This window comes from Scophthalmus maximus, chromosome 1 (assembly GCF_022379125.1).
Source record: "Scophthalmus maximus strain ysfricsl-2021 chromosome 1, ASM2237912v1, whole genome shotgun sequence".
NCBI classification, from domain to species: domain Eukaryota; kingdom Metazoa; phylum Chordata; class Actinopteri; order Pleuronectiformes; family Scophthalmidae; genus Scophthalmus; species Scophthalmus maximus.
The window spans coordinates 13,315,183-13,326,570 of NC_061515.1; the positions used below are offsets into that span (position 1 = coordinate 13,315,183).

At 43.7% G+C, this 11,388-nt stretch overlaps 2 protein-coding genes across 3 annotated transcripts; both read right to left on the reverse strand.

The window, feature by feature from the left end:
- Positions 1–883: 883 nt before the first annotated feature.
- Positions 884–3,909, reverse strand: zgc:174888 (uncharacterized protein LOC558116 homolog). Its single transcript, XM_035638050.2, has 5 exons — positions 3,361–3,909; positions 2,957–3,063; positions 2,370–2,441; positions 1,897–2,043; positions 884–1,664 (listed from the first exon to the last, which is right to left on the reverse strand). The coding sequence occupies exons 1-5, from the start codon at positions 3,371–3,373 to the stop codon at positions 1,311–1,313; spliced, it is 693 nt and encodes a 230-aa protein (XP_035493943.1). The 5' UTR covers positions 3,374–3,909; the 3' UTR covers positions 884–1,310.
- A 1,435-nt stretch (positions 3,910–5,344) lies between these two features.
- Positions 5,345–11,387, reverse strand: flcn (folliculin). Of its 2 annotated transcripts, none has more exons than XM_035629563.2 (12): positions 11,134–11,387; positions 10,704–10,910; positions 10,394–10,552; positions 10,045–10,266; positions 9,754–9,920; positions 9,562–9,653; positions 8,269–8,432; positions 7,948–8,061; positions 6,979–7,102; positions 6,726–6,851; positions 6,065–6,167; positions 5,345–5,965 (listed from the first exon to the last, which is right to left on the reverse strand). In XM_035629563.2, exons 2-12 carry the CDS (start codon positions 10,908–10,910, stop codon positions 5,758–5,760), a joined length of 1,686 nt encoding a protein of 561 aa, XP_035485456.2. In that variant the 5' UTR covers positions 11,134–11,387; the 3' UTR covers positions 5,345–5,757. The 2 variants fall into 2 exon arrangements, with proteins under 2 accessions (XP_035485456.2, XP_035485457.2); XM_035629564.2 differs by having other exon boundaries at positions 10,406–10,552; positions 11,134–11,386.
- Between the last annotated feature and the right edge of the window lies 1 nt (position 11,388).

The following is an 11,388-nucleotide window of genomic DNA, read 5'->3' on the forward strand; positions in this document are numbered from 1 at the left end:
GGCAAGTGCGAGCAACAAATGCTGCACTTTAGTTTCCTGTGTTGATCCTGAGGAGAGTGAGAACAGAACATCTCTGGAGCTGGGGTCCCATCCAGAGCGCATTCCTCCCTCATCTGCAACTCATCTGCCAGTACTTTATTTTTTTTAATCTGAGTTCAGCTCACACGATTGTGGACTCCAGCATAAACTTGGTGTCTTGAGGTGAAATGCAACATTATAAACAAAACATGATCTCTCTTAGCCAAATGGACAAAGATACAAATATCTACCAGACAAACAGTTGTGGAGGAAATGCTCATATTCAAGTACAATAGCAATATCACAACATTATAAGTAACTGATCCCATAGTGGGCCCAATCTAGATTACCTTCATTTATTTTTCATTCAGAAATAATACTGAAATAAATTGTGTTAGTCAAATGTACTAAAATTAAAATGAACTCTGTGATTGTTATACAGTTATATATATATGTATATATATATACTATGTTATAATAATGTTAGTATTGTTGGTGCACTTATATGTAAAGTGGATTTAACAAATTATTAAACTGTTGGGTAGTTTCTAACAATGAAATATTTTTATAAACTGATCACATGTTTTACAGGTAAAGTAAAGTAACCAGTAATCACAACTGTCAGGGTAGAATTTAAGGACAAAATTGGACTGCCCCCTGGACAGTAGAAGTAGAAAGTGACATTAAATAGAGTAGTTGAGCAAAGTATCTTAAAAGTGTGCAGTACAGTAGTCGAGTAAATGTACTTAGTTACTTTTTCATAACTGCTGACCAACGAGAAACACCACTATAAATATACCATAGCTTATAACTGAATTTGGGACGTTATATTCCGAAAAGTTAAACCAAAAACTAGCAATGCATATATATCTAAATGTCTTTAATTTACACTTATGTACAAAATTAAACACCCAACTGTCATATCTCACATCTCCATAATACTCATTGTAAACTGATGGATTCCACATCAATAGACGAGGCTTACGTGCATTGGTCGGTGCAGCATTTACATCTTGTTAGCATGAAGAGCACAGCGAGCTGGAGTTTGTGGCTTGCTCTACACAGGATGGCTATGCATTTATATCTGTGATATCAGCTGTTACAGAAGCACTGTTGGACGGCGAATGTAGCAATTCAAACTTACTTTGGTCAATACATGCAACCTGTGCATGTCACTTAATATTAACAAAGCTTCCTGCATTAAACACAGAGACAAATAAAAGAAACAATCATTCAGTGCCAGGAAATGTTTTGCATTTTGTGTGCATCATCAAAAAGATCCTTTATAGCAACTATGGCAGCAACCACCAGTAGAGTCTGAATAGTAAGGGGCTCCAGACAGAAGTGGAATATGAAAGGGACGGAGGACCATTGCTGGATGGGAGCTGTATAATGTCTATCATCTTGTCAGGCTGTCCATCCTCCACACTGCTGATCGCTCGAGTGGTCAAAAGTCTGGCCCTCGACGGGCCGTAGTCCTTTCTCTCAACAGAGGGGGGCAAAGTGGGCAGGGTGCAGGTCTCAATCGAAGGCAAACATCCAACATCGAGCCACTTAGTGAAAAGTTCGGATGTTAGCTTGAGGAGTTCCTCAGGAGAGGAAGATAATGTGGAGAAATGGGCCAGATCCGTCTCCTCCTGGAACCTCTGTGAGACAGGAGGAATAGAAAGTAAAAAACAGTGACAGAAGATGAATGCAGAAGCACAACCCTGACTAATGTCCTTTTACATACATTCATGTTTGATATTTATACAGTAAGCAAAGTAACCAGAGTTAGTCTGGTCTTTTTTGTATTAAAGAAGTCCTTTTGTTACTTACATTTTCTTCAATGGAGTCAAATAAGGTATAGTGATACAATGTATTGAGATAAAGGCCTACCTCTGTGTTTTTGTTTTTTTTAATAATTTTATCCAGTGTCTGCTTTAGGTCGACAATGAGGGAGTGATTTAAATGCTCGTCCCAGAGGTTTCTGAGAAGCACGTGCCAGGAGTCCAGGAGGACGACTGCAGCAGGGAACACACAACACTGCAGGGAGAGGGCACAGCAAGCACCACAACCACAACGTTAGTTTCGGTGTGCAAAGCACGTGACAAATTACCAAGAGCCACATCAGTCGCTCAATTACAAGGCAGACTTGAGGCAACATCATAAAACAGCGCTTCGCTAAACCCAAAAATTTAGGCCTGTTATTGCCGAAGATGAGGTGAGAGCTCATGATTGTGATGATTATTCTGTCAAATGAATCAGCTGAAAGCTGATGTTGATACAAACTGAAGGACTTTAAGAATCACGACTCAGGGAGTGCACATCAAAACCCTCACTTCACCTTTTATGTCTGGTAAACAACTCACCGGATCAGTGTCACACAGCATGTTTTTCGTGTAGTGGTGCACTACATAGTAATCTTTCGGAAATACTGCCCGCTGAAAGGTGAAAAAAGAGAGACAGACAAAGATAGGAATGAACACAGAGACAAGAAACTGAAATAATATTGATAATGGAGTAATAACTGTAATGAGCTGAATCAATGTATGACTGATGATCTATGTAAAAGACAACTAAACGTCCACTATCTCTATCAATATAGGCACAAATGCTGAAAACAAATCTAAAAAAGAACCCCAACTAAACTAACAACAGAGGTGAAGCTACACACGGGCCTCGACTTTGCAGATCTCGACACGCCAGTTGTAACCGTGCGTGCCATCTGATAAATTGTGCAGGCTGCCTGATAACAAGGCAGAGGTGTTCATGTGGGCTCATTTGTTTGAGTGAGATCTATATCTTTGTCCACAGAGTTAAACCAACTGACCGAGCACGCTGGAATACCAGGAACTGGATGAAAGACACTGAAATATCCTCCCCACAGAGGGGATGCTCTGCTCTGTATAAACACCCAAAGGGCCGCATAAAGTCACGAGTAAACTTTTTAACTTACAAATCCAGTCGGATTAGAGTCGATGGTCGTTTTAATGTTTTTCACAACTTCCAGGTCAAAGTCACATCCACCACATTGGACAGTCAGGAGTGATAGCAACAGCAAAACTGTTTCCGAGACATGAGCGAGAAGGAAAGAGACAGGACACATTCACATAATTGCTGGAAACTTTCTGCGGTTTAGAGCTTGCATGCCTACTAAGAAACATTACATCACTGCCTCTGTCAATTAGCCATTTGTGTAGAAAACAACACGAAACTGTTTTTCGCTATTGCAAAACCCCCAGATGAATCACGGCTGGAGAGTGGAACTGCAACTAGAACTGCACAAAGTGACAGGGCACATCTGTTCAACTGGACTTGTGTAAGAACCAGTTCGAATAGGAGATTATTCGCGAGGCTCACCTGGCAGTGACATCCTTTTATCTTTCTAAGAATGGACACTTCTCCATTTCTCTCGTTGGTGGCGATCACCCTGCAGAAGAGTTCTTCTGTGTCAGTCTGTGGAGGGCAGAGTTCCGCGCTGTGGCTCCTCGAGGTCCTTGACACAGAGTGCGCTGCTGCGTCTTCTCCTCCACAGCCTGGTGTTTAGTCTCCTTGTTGACAGCCCTTACACATTCCCTCCTTTTGAGCTCCCCCCCCAAGAAAAGAAATGCCTCATTTATCCTCTCACGCCATTCTGCTCTCTCACTTTGGATTGTTCCCACTTAAGCCTGAGTGGCCGGAGCCTTTTCCTATCGGAGCTTTTGCTGGTTTTTCCCGCACTGCTATACCCCTTCCTCCCTTTCTCTACTGACCCCGGGTCTCCCCTGAACAGCCCGACTGGGACCCCTCGCCTCTGACAACGCGGGAGAGACGCAGGCCTCCTCTTCTCTGTCTCTCCCTCCTCACTCAAAGTGAAAGTGCTCCGCGGGACGGCTCGTCTGCTCCCTTTAAGTCCCGGCCCCTCCCATCGCCACACGTTTTACCTCTCCATTGAGCGACCCGGCTCCCTCCCCCCCCCGGCTCCCCACATTCCCGGACACCCACTCTCTTGCCCCCGTCCTCCTCCCACCGAACCCGGCCTGGAGGCTTAGTCATGCCGTTGGAGCGCGTATGTTTTTCATTTGGACTCTCCCCCACACCTCTGCGCTCCGTATCCCTCCATAGTCAGTGTGCAACATCATCCTCTTTAATCATCTCTCTCTCTCTCTCTCTCTCTCTCTCTCTCTCTCTCCCCCCCCAAACGAATTCAAATCACATTCCTGACAAACAAGATTACAAAACGGCATTTTGCAGAACTTGCAAGTCATTCCACGTGTTGCAGCTCCACGGAGCTCCACGGAGCCGGACGGTGCGAGTGGGATGTCTGACCTTGTGCACAGCTGTCCTCGTCCTGTCATCCCGCGCCCCCGGGGTCACGTGAAGCATCGCGTTGTTTCGGATCTCAGGAGAGAAGCTGGTTTCCAATGAAAGGAAGCAAGTCTCGACGAGGAATTGTTCTTCTGTGTTGTTGTTATTATTATTATTATTATTATTAGGTTTTAAACACAAGCCAAAGAAGAGCAGGACACGTTCCTACAGTCCCATCACTGCTGAAGGGAAAAGGAAACTAGAGAGCAAGCAATGCATTAACTCCCCCAGAGGAATCATTCACTGAAAAGCCTTTCACCTACAATATATGTCTTAACGGGGGTATAAATATCCAGGCACTGTGTCGTCTTCCTGTTTCATACATGCACTTGCAAGGCCAGTAAATATGTATCTAATTTGTGGAGATGCTGTAAATTAGGTTTGTGCTTCCATCAGTGAAAGTTGCAAAATGAAATCCAGATTTGAGTTACATGTAGCAAAGCACAAAAACATAGGAAAAACCCTGTCTGTTAGGCAACACTACTCCAACAATGCTGACCAGCAGATTCCTTTTCAATCGTGGCATTTACAAACTCGGTGTTCCTTTAATCTGAAGTAGAACATTGGTTTTTACACAGTCGCCACATAGGTACGGGTCAAGGGGAAACATAATAACACCCCCCAATTTAAACAAAGCCGTATGTTGTTGAATTTTATTGACTGAAGTCTGAAAACTTCAGCAGAGAAACAGGCCTAAATAACTGTGGCATGGGAGGGGGGCTTTAATGGATCAGTGTGTGACTGGCTCATTAAGCTGATGTGGTCGGGCCTGCTGGAGTGGGGGCATGTTATGCAACCACTCTGCAAACTTAAGGACACCAGAAAACCTTAAAAAACCTGCCGACTTACACCACTTGACACTTGTTGGCCAGTCAAACTGAGTGAGTGGAAACAGGCATGTTGCTCTCCTCCAACACGCTCGCCACCCCTCTTTGTTCTTCCTGTTCGCCACCAGATGGCGCCAATTGTGGAATAAAAATAAAAAGGGCTGTCCAACTGACCATTCACACGAATTTATTTCATTTTAAAACCTCAGCGACAGAGTAAACAAAGTGCAAGCCTTTTGGTAATAAGTTAAACTTACAAAGTACAAAGTGTTTTTACTACAATTATTCCCTTTGATAAAAACAAGAGCCCTCATACATAATCCCAATTGACTGTTAATCTGTGCATGATAATAATCACGGTTAGTTACATAATACATTTCTCATTACTTAAAAGACAATAATGGATGAGCCAAAGCATCGCAGTCACCAAACACAGGCCTCTTACGTTTGACAAAAAGTCCCAAACAGTTTACAAAACTGAATCTAGCTTTCGCTTTCCTTTCTTCAGTATTTCCCCCTCTTTTCATCTCCCTTTTCTCCCCCCCTGCTAACCCCCTCGCTTGCCCCTTCTTTCTCCCCTTTGTCACTGGCTGGGGCTCCTCTCCCCTCCTCGGACAGCTGACATCAAATGACTCTTGTAGGTTTTGCTGAGTCCAGTCATCCAGAACTTGAGGAGCCTCACATTGTCGTCCTCGCCTGTCCCTGTGGCCCCAAGGAGGGCCAGAACCTTCTGGGTGTCCTCCCTCCCTCGCCCGTCCACTTTGGAGAACTTGAACAGCACTTTGACTTTACTGCAGGAGCGAAAAGTAGCTATGAGAATGCTTTCATATAGAAATAAATCTTCCTTAAACCCAAGTGGTCTTCATCAAGACCGAGTCAACTTTACTCACTTCATCCACTCTTCCTTCAGACACAGCAGGCAGTGCGATACGACATCCACAGACAAGTTCTCGTTGGACAGAGCCACCTCAAGCTTGTTCAGTAACGTCGGACCTGGAGCAAAAGAGGGCAAAGATTCAGGCAAACAATTTTTTTTTTAAAAGTTCATCATATGACCATTATCCATTACCATTAAAAGTACAATCTTTTATCAAATTTGGCCTTCACATGTTTCCTGCAACATAAATACCTCAAATAAGGTTATGTTTTTGATCCCTTCTGTCCTAAAACTATGCTGATAAAAGATTGACTGACAGGTGGTAGAAAGAATATACAAATCATTTCTGATTCTCTAAATAGTTTCTCATGTGGATCCAGATCATGTTTTTTTTTTTTTTTTTCTTGATATTATGGGCAGGGGCATGTCTGAACATTTTCGCTACTGCTCTTATTTGAATTAAAGAGTAATTATGGCTCTTATTACCCATCACTGTGTCTTCTGATGCAGATTCTGACTGAAATTATACTTTTCAAAAAGTTATAATACTAAATCTTAACGTGCACAGAAGGCGAAGGTATCCGCTCTCTGCTTTTAAGGTTTAGCCAAGAACCAAGGTATATTTTTTAAATTTATTTACATACATAAACATAAATGCAGGTATTTATGCTCACCCCTGTCTGTGGGCTGTGAGTTGGCACTGCTGATGCTGATCTGATAAAGTGAGCAGATATCGTCGTCTCCTACAGCTGAGACCTGAATACTTCTCTCTGTGCCGACGTCCACCAGCACTGAAAACTCTAAAGGACAAAATAAAAGGACAGTAAAATCAACACAATGTGATTGAACGAGTCCACAAATTTTGGCAGGCGTCTTTAGGGTTTCAACCTGCAAAGTATGATAGTGATTTTAGAGACTCGCTTATACCTGAGGAGCTGACGTGGGCTGGAATGGGCACATGTGGGCCAAGACCCAAGAAGTTGCACTTGTAGGCCTCCTCATACTGAGCACTGTACGGCACTGATCGCACACAACCTACTGGGAGCAAAGACTGGTGGGAGGAAGGACAGAGATTCTGATAAGAAACGTAGCTTGAAGAGAAATGTATCCAGCAGAGTAAGTTGAAGTTAGCAAAAGTCGCCCTTCTCAACCACACAGCACCTTCTCACTTATTCTGACACGACTAAGTGATTTTTCACAATTAACAACTTAACATGTAAATCACAAAATCATTATTCTGTTTGAAGCTAGGGCAAGCTGCATATTTTGTAAATATCACACCTATGTTATTGTCTTCCAACTGCACATGTCCCTTGACTATTTTGGTCCAATCAGTGGGCGATCACGGCCGCAGTAAAATTCAGTTAGTTTAATTAGGTCAAGAATTTAAATAAATCTGAGAGCCGCCCCCAAAAAATAACCACATAATGAACAGCAACAGTCTAACTCCTTTGAGTATATTACAAAGAAAGGTAGAGTAGGTTTTGGAAAACGTGTACAGGCAAAGACATTTTCAGGGTGTGTAATGGTAACTTGATAATCATTACTTCAGGCGTGTTGAATGTTAGAAAAAACCCCTAAAATTTAAGAAAGATATTTTTAAAGAGAACACAATCAAAACACAATGGTACTAAATGAAAATTATTATATATATCTTACAGTCTCAAAAATGCCATCTGTAATCTCTTATGTTTTACATTTCAAGCTTGGCAACAACATTTTCTATAATTATAACGATTGTAAATGTGTTATACTACACTCCATTTAAGTACCTACACAATATTATACCATGGCTCAAATAACCAGGACCCTCACATGTGTTATCACTTGTCCCAATGCCTATTTGCCTGGATCATAATTCCTAATGAGGCAGAAATGGACACAGTAGCAGTGTACCTTGAGGACTATAAACGCCGACTTGATGAGTCCGGGCTGTGCGCCTCTCCATATGACCTGATTTCCCATGAGCACGTGCCATGCTAGCTGCCGAAACTCAGTAACCCCCAGGACCTGCAGAAAAGTTAGATAATGCAGTATGTATTAACTACTATATGCATTAACTGAAATGTATTAGATTAAGGTCATGAAACTACATTTTTGCAAAACATATATTTTTTCACCTTTATTCTTCTTTTTTCACTTTGCTGTTAACTTGCAGAATAAATTTCATGCAACTACGCACAACAAGATGACAAGCTGAAAAGTGCCTTGGTTTACCTGTCTCAAGTGTCGCAGTGATCTGAATTTTGGACCAGGTAATTCATCTAATTTTGCATCATCACACAGGAAGTCGTGGCCCAGCTCACTCACTGACTGGTGCCGCTGAGACTTTGAAGATCCTCCCTCCGCTCCCTCCCAGCAGCTCATTTCCTCCTCTTGTTCTTTAAGAAAACAATAACAATGACCAAAATTTCCAAACCTGAGGCTCAGTACAAGTGTGGGTAATTCCATAGGAAATCAATAGAAAAGGCTGGATCTCTATCACAATCCACTGTGATGCGATGTGCACGTTACTCATCTCCTCTATCCTAAAATAACACCAAAACCGTACTATATCATGCCTTATCAATGATTCATTTCAATACATACACTTATAGACTGCTGCTAATACAAGCTAAAACATGACGGAGCAGCGTCCCTCACAGTATCACTGTGATCTTATGTGTTACAAAAATAAAGTTTATTACTTACAGTAGTAATATTCGACAGCAGGAAAATTGCAATTCCACAAGAGTCACAGCAGACTGGGAAATAACTGTGGCCGGAAGGTAGAGATTTCAAGCTAAGTGGTAAAGTGAATCATTGTTTTTCTGGCCAAGAGTGTTTTTTCGCAGTGATTGACCCAGTGAATCACACCATTCACAGACTTTTCAGACTGATGATAAAACCAAAACACATTGTGCAAACAAGGGCTAGGCGATAAAACGATAACGATATGTATCGCGATAGACACGTAATCAATATCAATAGAAAATGTGTTCGATAGAACGTTTCGATAATTTTTTTTTCCTCGTTGGAAGAAACCGGAGCAAAGAGTCTAGCTACGCCGTCCGCTAGATACGCCGGCACTCGTTCTCTGGTACCTAGCAACGTATGGAGTGACACGCCTAATACCCAATCATGTAACAGTAGCACTATTGGTTGCGCCATCTCTTTGGCTTGTGTTTGTGTTTCTTAGGTCATGAAAATTATAAATAATTATCGATATTGACCAATATGAAACACTTATATCGTGATACAGTTTTCAGCCATATCGCCCAGCCCTAGTGCAAACACATAACATCAGCTTAGACAAACCTCATTCAAGACGCATAACCTTTGCTACAAGCCAAGACACGTTGAAGCACTGTGCCCTGGCAAAATATGATCTGTTTGTCTGATGAATTGTCATCTGACTGTTTTGTTTGTTCAGCTTTGACCCAGTTACAGGGCCAACAGGGTTAGATGGGTAGATATAAAGCTCTGTGCTACAGATTTATCATTTTGTTGAATTGGAGACAATGTGTCTACCTGTCTGTCTCTCTATGAGCACCAGTGTGTCCTCGGTGGGGGCCCCTTCGAGCAGCTTCTCCGTCAGACGACTTCCACAGGCCTTCAGCAGCCTGGGGATGAGTGTGTCCAGGTGGGTGATTACAAACCAGTCACATGGAAAAAAAGCAGACGCTTGTATGTCCCAGTGGGACTGACAGTACATCTACTCACCAGCTAAATGAGGAGTGCAGGCTGGCCCAGAGGTTGGGGTGCTGGGTGAGAGAAGTTAGCGATCGGGCTGCGTTGCCGCTCCTTTGGTGTGGGAAAACAGCAGGTGAAAACACACTGTTCATCCTCACAGCTCGCTGGGGGCAAACTCCTTGTTCACTGTCAAACACCTGATGTGGAATACAATACCAGGACATTAGGTGTTCTAGTAGATAACATGCCTGTGAAACAAGTCTTCAAGTTTCTGTTTGAGGAAAGTGATTAAATGCATGTAGTACCCATGGGGTGCTCTACCTTGAGGGCTGTGCTTTGCAGGCTCTGTATCGTGAGTCTAAGGTGGCGTAAGAGAAAAGGCCAGGAGTTGATGAGATATATCCTATCCATGGCTACCATGACAATACTGTACCACCTCTGAAAGCCCCTGGCCAGGCTGTCTTTGATAAAGAAGGTGTGCGAGAAAACAAAACCGTGTTGCTCATCCCCAAAGAAAATTGGCCCTTCACGGCCGGGACACACCTGACAAAACAGATGGAGAAAAAAAGAGGAAGCATATGAGGAGACAAGAGGAATACAAAAAAAAATATGTGCGTTTATTCAGCGCATGAGATGTGCGACTCACACACACATACAAACGCAGACGTACGTCACTGTTTACCTCACAGCTGAGGCTGCGTACACAAGCCTGGCGTACAACGCTGAAGAGCTGCGGCTGTCTGGGATGCTGGTGGCTCAGGAAGCGAATGCCTGTTTCGTCGTCGATGCTCACAAAGCCTGGGTGAGACGCAGGCAGAGATCGGCATCCCTGTGTGGCAGATGAGCACTTTGACATACCTGACAGGAAAATGAACTCACATACAGACAGGAAGTTGTAGCCAGAGTGTCGTGTAGAGAGAAGAGTGGTTGTGGTCAGATCGAGACATGCGATGGCGAGTTGTCGCTCTGTCCCTGCTCACCTCACACATTTCTCCTCTCTGTGTGGCCGAGCTGTTGGCCCTCATGGTCAGCCCTTCCCCTTCCCGGTCACCGTCTCGGTCCCTGTCCCCGGGGGCCGGTACCCCCGTCTGGGATGAAGGGGACGGAGGGTGGAGTGCCTCGGTGCAGAACAGCGTCCGAGGGCCATGGAGTTCACAAAAGTGACAGAGAGCCACCAGAGCATTCATCTGAGAGAGAGGGAGAGAGAGAGAGAGAGAGAGAGAGAGAGAGAGAGGGAGAGAGAGAGAGAGAGAGAGAGAGAGAGAGAGAGAGAGAGAGAGAGAAAGAGAGCGAGAGAGAACAAGTTTCCAGGTGTTGTTTAGTCAGCTCATCACGTCTGTTTCTCATTAACAGGCTCCACTGAGGTCAAGACATGGTCATCATCAGCAGCACTAGCTCAGTCTTTCTTACCTTGACTTGACTTAAGGCCCAAGTTCAACAGATGACAGGTGCTCACTTGCTGCTTCACAGAACATCCATCGGTCGCTGTGTTCAAGTCCACCGAGCCGTTATACACAATGCAACACATTAAAACAGGGGCTTGAAAGACAGACTCGAGTTGAGCTCAGTCCGTCTCTCCTAAGACTCGTGGTTGTCAGTGTGTCGGGTGTGTGTTCGCTCCTGTGTTGTGCTCCTGTTGCTCCTCCATCGTGTAGCCGCGGCGGC

What these genes read in the sequence shown, in the direction of transcription:
- zgc:174888 (XM_035638050.2), bottom strand. An exon ending in ACTCTAATCCGACTGGATTT is followed by an intron (nt 2,442 to 2,956) that starts GTAAGTTAAAAA and finishes TTCACCTTTCAG; the next exon opens with CGGGCAGTATTTCCGAAAGA. An exon ending in AAAAAAACAAAAACACAGAG is followed by an intron (nt 1,665 to 1,896) that starts GTAGGCCTTTAT and finishes CCTGTCTCACAG; the next exon opens with AGGTTCCAGGAGGAGACGGA.
- flcn (XM_035629563.2), bottom strand. Translation starts at nt 10,910, where the DNA reads ATGAATGCTCTGGTGGCTCTCTGTCACTTTTGTGAACTCCATGGCCCT. An exon ending in CTGCACTCCTCATTTAGCTG is followed by an intron (nt 9,654 to 9,753) that starts GTGAGTAGATGT and finishes ACTCATCCCCAG; the next exon opens with GCTGCTGAAGGCCTGTGGAA. An exon ending in CACTGCGACACTTGAGACAG is followed by an intron (nt 8,062 to 8,268) that starts GTAAACCAAGGC and finishes ACTTTTCTGCAG; the next exon opens with GTCCTGGGGGTTACTGAGTT.